This window comes from Peromyscus californicus, unplaced genomic scaffold (assembly GCF_007827085.1).
Source record: "Peromyscus californicus insignis strain IS unplaced genomic scaffold, ASM782708v3 Scaffold_13__1_contigs__length_99412109, whole genome shotgun sequence".
Classification (NCBI taxonomy): Eukaryota; Metazoa; Chordata; class Mammalia; order Rodentia; family Cricetidae; genus Peromyscus; species Peromyscus californicus.
The window spans coordinates 96825134-96831153 of NW_026294424.1; the positions used below are offsets into that span (position 1 = coordinate 96825134).

A 6020-nucleotide genomic window follows, 5' to 3' on the forward strand; every position below is an offset into this window, starting at 1 on the left:
AACCAAGGTCCTGAAACGCCCTGCTTTCAATGGGAAACCGTTCATACTGAGGCGCAAACCTTTCCCTTAGACCTACAAAGACCCAGCTTGCAGGAGGCAAACGTTAGCCCAAGAAGTTGAGAAACATGTTTAGTGGTTTCACCAAGCATTATTTTCATCTCGTGAGTAATATCAGGGTAATTTTTAATTCAAATTAGACATATTAGCAAGTCCATTTAATACTAAGCCATTACCAGTCTATTCACTGAGCAGGAAATCTGGCCTATATGAAAGAGACCTGCCATGGGACTCTCGTATTTGAAAACTGTCCCGGACAGTTTGGCTGCTCCGTGGTATTGTGGGAAGCACAGTCTTCCAGGCCATTTCCTAACACTCAGACAACCGTGTTTAGAACAGTTACCTTCCACCAGGGCACCCCAGTTTTGTGGCTTAAGAATGCACCACCAGTGGTATTATAAGTTCCGGTCCTTTCCTGTAGAGATGTCTAATTGAGGCTTTTTGGCACCTCTTCCTACAGGCCTCACAGACTCTGGGGAAAACTCTGATCCCCAACGATGCCTGAACCCACAAACGTGGATAATTCACACTCCTAAAAACCCACTCGGTTCCTAATTTCCATTAACGTTTCTAGCCCTCTAACCCAGCCAGGAAAACAAGAAGGGAGCCAGAACGTTGAAGAAATTGACTCCAAAAACTGGAGAAAAATTTTCATCTTCATGCAGTTCTGAGCCTTTAGGAAGAGTGAGGCAGGAGGTGGGTCTGGATGCAGATAGCGGCAAAGCTTGTTTTATTATCTTCACAGGAGATGGAGATGCTCTTTATTCCCTCCACAACTCACAAAGGGGACAGAAGGTCGCTGCTCTGTAGGCCATCCCGACGACTGCTCCTGAAAAATGTCTGGATTTTTGACCGAGGTCTATCTATAGGTGCCCTTCCTAGACAGGCCATTCTGAAACTCATCTGTCACCTCTGTCACCAACACAGGAGCTTACAGACTGCCAGACAGCCGGGAGGCCAGGCAAGCACAGAGACCCGGCGCCGAGGCGCCAGCGCCTGGTGCGTCCCGCGCGGCCCGCGGGTGTGGCACGTGGCCATCCCCTGCCACGGGCAGCACCGAGGACCACAGCCCGGTTTTTGCAAATCAAGTTCAACCTCGCGGTCGCGACGACGCCGTCTTCCTCTCTGGGACTCCCATCCACGGTCTCGGGGCCGCGAAGAGTCGTGAGCACGCGGGGAGGGAGAAGCGCTGCAGATCCCCGGCCCCGCGCGGCGCGACCTGCAGAGCAGCCTCCTCCGGAGTGCTTGTTCTCTCCTGGCTCGCAGCCACCGAGGCCACGCGCGCGCCCGCGACCGAAGCAGGAAGGGCCGCAGAGGCCGGTTCCACGCGAGTCCTCGCAGCAGCCCGGGCGCAGAGGCTTCGGAGCTGCAGACCTCGGGCCCGGCTCCTCCCGGGCCGCCTTCCGTGAAGAACTTCCTGAGTGGGGGCGGAGGGCTGGTTAAGAGTTGATCTGTGGTAGAGCGCTACTTACCCCCAGATCTTTGGGGTTTTGAATCACTTTATTGATCTGAAGATTGTGTTCTTTGGAATGTGACCCTGTTTGGACTTAGGGTTAATCAGGAAACGCTGCCGGGGAGGGCTCTTTGTAATCACCTCCGGACCTCCCTCTCGTGCGGCACACTCCCCGCACCCCACCCCACCCCACCCCACCCTACCCCACCCTCCGCGCTAGCCTGGGCTGGGCCAGGAACCGCCTGTGTCGGCCTCCAGCTCCACTGCGCCGACCTGGGAGCTGTCTGTGGTGCTAGGAGGGAGAAGCTGGGAGAGCCGCCACGAGGAGGGACAGACAAGAAGTAGAGAGGAGACAGAATGGCGGCGACCCAGCAAAGCTCAAAATGACACAGGTCTTCACGTTCAGCTAGAGGGAAGCTAGGCGAAGGTCTCTTCTGACTTTTCCCATCTCCCCAAGATAATGGGACTGATTTTCCAGTGCAAAGAGCCAGTGACACCTCCCTCTCTGGCAGCACAGCCCTGGAGCCCACCCACTCACCATCACCCAGCCCACACACTTACTCTCATCCAGTCGGGAGTATACCGTTTTAGAGGCGACTTGGAGAGGTGCTGGGCACTGGGCCCCAACTCAAAAAAAAAAAAAAAAAAAAAAAAAAAAAAAGACAGGAGTGGTAAAGATGACCGGACTCCCCTCAAGAAAGTAGGCCTGAACAAAGACTACGTGGGAGAATGGAGATGTCTGAAGAAGTTGGTCCAGAGTCTATCAGGTCAGCCCTGGAGAAGGCCCCACTCACCCATGAGCCCACATCTTTCCGTGGTCAGGAGCCAGGGCACAGGGCAGGCCAGCTTTCCCCCAGGAAGGGTTCCAAGCTGCAGAGGAAAAGCCTGTCACATCTGCTCCTGAGCAGCCTGTGAGTGGTGAAAAATCAGGCCTTGTTTTCCAACATGCTGACTTCAAGACCTGTCTGGCTTTTTCAGAACCTAGGCAGAGTCCTTCCAGTGTATTGGTGGTAACCTCAAGGTCTAACGAGCACTAAAGTTTCCCTAGCCCTGGGAAGGGCTTTCCCTAATATTTTTAGAAAGTTAAAAATATAACAAACCAAACTGCTCCCAGGCTGCCTTGTTTAAGGGATAGGGGTTGGAGCAAAAGCTCCTGAAGGGCTGCCCAGGCAGGAGGCAGGTTGTGAGTGGGAGGAGGGGGTAGACTTTAAGGGAAAGCTGTTTTTGCAGCAACACAGGAAATTGGCTAATTTGCCTCTGTGTGGGCTTTCTTTTGAGGGGAGGGAGAAAAAAATAAATTGATACAGGGAGGTAAATCTATTTGCTGGGGCTGGAGCCAAGCAGCAAGTGTTACTTTGCAATTTGTTGAAAATGGCTTAGCTGGGTTGCAAGAACTGGCTGCTGGCCAGACACTTTCCCTTCTCTCCTAACAAGTAGATTTCCGATCTGTGGGTCTGCACTGCGTTTGCTCTGGCTGGTCTCAAGGCCAGCTAGCCTTAGGGATGTGGACCTCTGCGGGGTTTTGAGCATCCTTCTGAAACAAGTTCTTTTTCCTGTGTTCTGATGGGAAGCAAAGAATGTCACCAGGAGTATCTGTTTGTCTAGACTTTATTTAATCAGTCCAGAGACCAGTCATAGTTTGCCCTTCAGACAGGAGGGCAAGTGGGGAAAGTCAAGGGGTGCAGCTCCCAGTGGTGGCCACTCGAGGAAGCCCTTCACTAGCTAAGTCTCCTGTGAGAAAGACACATTAGCTTGCTCCCTGCTTCTCACCCATTAGCCATCACCCCACCCCAAGCCTAACTGGGCAGGCACAGAAGCACAAAGGGACCCCGTGTACAGGAAAGAACCGGTTTCGTACTTGACTTCTAAGCAGTCATTTGGGGACTTTGAGTCTTAGGGCACCTGCAAAGGTCTCCTCTGCAGCAAAGCTAAAGGAGAGAAAAGAACTCTGGTACCCAACTTTCTTCCTGGGTCAGCTCCTCTTGCAACACCCCATCTAATGATCACAGAACAGCAAGTAGCCGAAACCAAAACAAATGTAGAAAAGAAGGATGGACACTTTCAACCCCGTGGTTTAAGAAATTCGAGAAACTCGACTATGAACAAAGGTGAACTTGCGGGGATTTGATGTGTGGAGGACAATCGCTAACAGCAGCGGAGTCCAAGTTCAGGCTGACACTGGTAGCCAGTGGGTGCCAGTGCGCACGAAGGCCTTGCCTAGGTGTGTACGTTCGCTCCTCCATTCCCCTCCCCACCCAGGATAACTCTCTATGTGGATTCTGTCCACACATGAAATGTGTGCTTTCCTCGGGCCCCTTCTTGGCCCTGAGCTTACCAAACCCAGGTCCAGAGTGAACAGGGCCATTTAGCATCCTCAATCCTTAGAAAATGCTTCTGTGGGCCTAGTCAAATCCTCATAAACTATTGAAACTTGATGTTTAAAAAATCCAACCAAAGCTAAGATGGAACAGGAGTCTGCTGAGTACCAGGCACTGGGCCTATCCAGAGTAGTGTCCTATTCCCCACCAAGCCCAGCTGTCTGAGTTCGTCCCCCGTCCCCCGACCCCCCCCCCCCGCCCCCCCCCCCCCCCCCCCCCCCCCGCTCAGCAGGCAAAAAATTATAAGGGCCAGCCCAGTCTCTTGTTAGATTCATAAAAAGACCAAGACCATTTCGATTCGATTGATGAGCTGGAGGGAAATCTGCAAGCCACTCCCTAATTAGCCACGGTCTGATCGAGGCGCCGGAGGCAATTTCCTCCTTGCTCTCACCTCCTGCCTCCCTTCCTCCTTCCCACCCTCTTCAGTTCACATTCCCACATCACTACATTTTTTAAAACCTTTTTTAAAAGCAAAGCTTAAATCATCAAGCGAAGTCGGAGGCCAGGTCTGGATGTGGATTAGCTGTGCCTCTGGTCTCTTTGTCAGAGCCCTGGGACAGAGCTGAGGCTGGAGGTGAGCGGGTGCTGGTGTGGCGGGCCAGTTCTCCCCGATGCGGAGGAAGTGACCCGACCCCAAACAGGAGCAGGAACAGCTCTATAGCTGTGCCCAGACTGCCTCTCATCCCTACAGTTTTCCTTCATGAAATCATTAATTCTGGGCTGGGTAAAGAGTCAGCCCTGGGCACCTGCAGCCTAAAATCAAGCTCTGGCTCTGGTGCACACACACACACACACACACACACACACACACACACACACACACTAAGAAAGCCCGAAAGGGCCTTCTCTACACGCTGGGCAGGGCCTTTCATTTTGAGTGCCAGCCCTTCCAGAAGCACAGATAAAAAGACTTGGCAAGCTTGTCTCAACTAGAGTTTGACGTCGTATTCCCGCTCCGCAGATCCAAGCACAGCGAACTCATTAGGGCGAGCCACTAGGTGAGGGGCTGGGGGGCTGGAAGGTCGCCGTTGGGGACTAAGAAGGCAAGGATCAAAGCAGCGACAAGGGTTTGTTAGCGGGGTACTCGGCGTCCCCCGGGGCGCCCTAATTGCTCGGCCGGCAGCCTCCCGCTCGCAGGCTGTCCGGCTGAGCAAGCGCCCAGCCGCGGGCGGCTGAACAGCTGCAAGGCCGGCCTAGTGTCCGCCTGCCGCCCGGCTCCTGCTGGCTGCGCTGGCCGGTGCTCGGGACACTCACAGCCTCGGGAACAGCGCTGGAAGGGGAGGGGCAGACCGAAGAATCACCACACACCGGGACAGCAGGGGAAGTCGGTTGCCTGTTAGCGAGCACCATCAGTCCACAAACAAGTATTCGTTCTGTAAAGCATCGCATTAAAAGGCGGGCACTACACGTCGTCCATATAGCTCAGAAGAGGCAAGCATCCAGAATGGAGGGTCTCTCTACAAGCCAGCCCAAAGTCGACATACTTTGTGGAGTACTACTGAAGGGGGATTTTCTGCGCCCAAGTCACACGTTTCATCATCAGCAAATTTAAGTAAAATCAGCTCCCTGGGATTTCATCGCTTGTTAAAAAAAGATAAACTTTATTTTTGTAATTTTCAATCACAAAAAAATCTATACTTTTGTCTAAGCATTTATTTTACTGAATCAAAAAGACATGAAAAGAAAAATCATGTTTTTACTGACGTATATAAGTGACTCTGTTTTGGACAACATATAATAAATATGATATATCACTTATCACTCAGTCTTTCAAATGTACAATTTTTTTCATATTATGTAGCATGCCACTTTTCCAAAAGAAAAAAAGCTCATGAGAAATCAGTGCAAAGTTCTCCGACACCCTCCTCTGCCCTGAGGCAGAACGGTGCATGTCCAGGGTGCCACCTTCTGCCTGGGGTGAACTTCAGGCTGTCTGTCCAGCAACAATTCTCTCCATGCCCTCCTCTCATCCCTTCTTAGCCCTCCCCCCTCCCTCCCTTCTTCTGCGCGTCCCTAAAGTCATTTTTGTTAAAAAAGAGAACTCGAGGGTTTGTTTTGGTGGATGTTTTCACTTACTGGTTTCAATCTCAGTGGGGTCAGTATTTTCTCCAGTCACACTGTTGGGGAGTTTT

General features: G+C 52.1%; 1 protein-coding gene across 1 annotated transcript in view; it reads right to left on the reverse strand.

The window, feature by feature from the left end:
* Window positions 1–956: 956 nt before the first annotated feature.
* The window catches only part of Barhl2 (BarH like homeobox 2), a 6543-nt gene continuing 1479 nt past the window's right edge, over window positions 957–6020 (reverse strand). Inside the window, exon 2 of the mRNA XM_052735848.1 lies at window positions 957–1474. Within this exon, the coding sequence (XP_052591808.1) occupies window positions 957–1474 (518 nt within the window). The remainder of the gene's footprint in view (window positions 1475–6020) is intronic.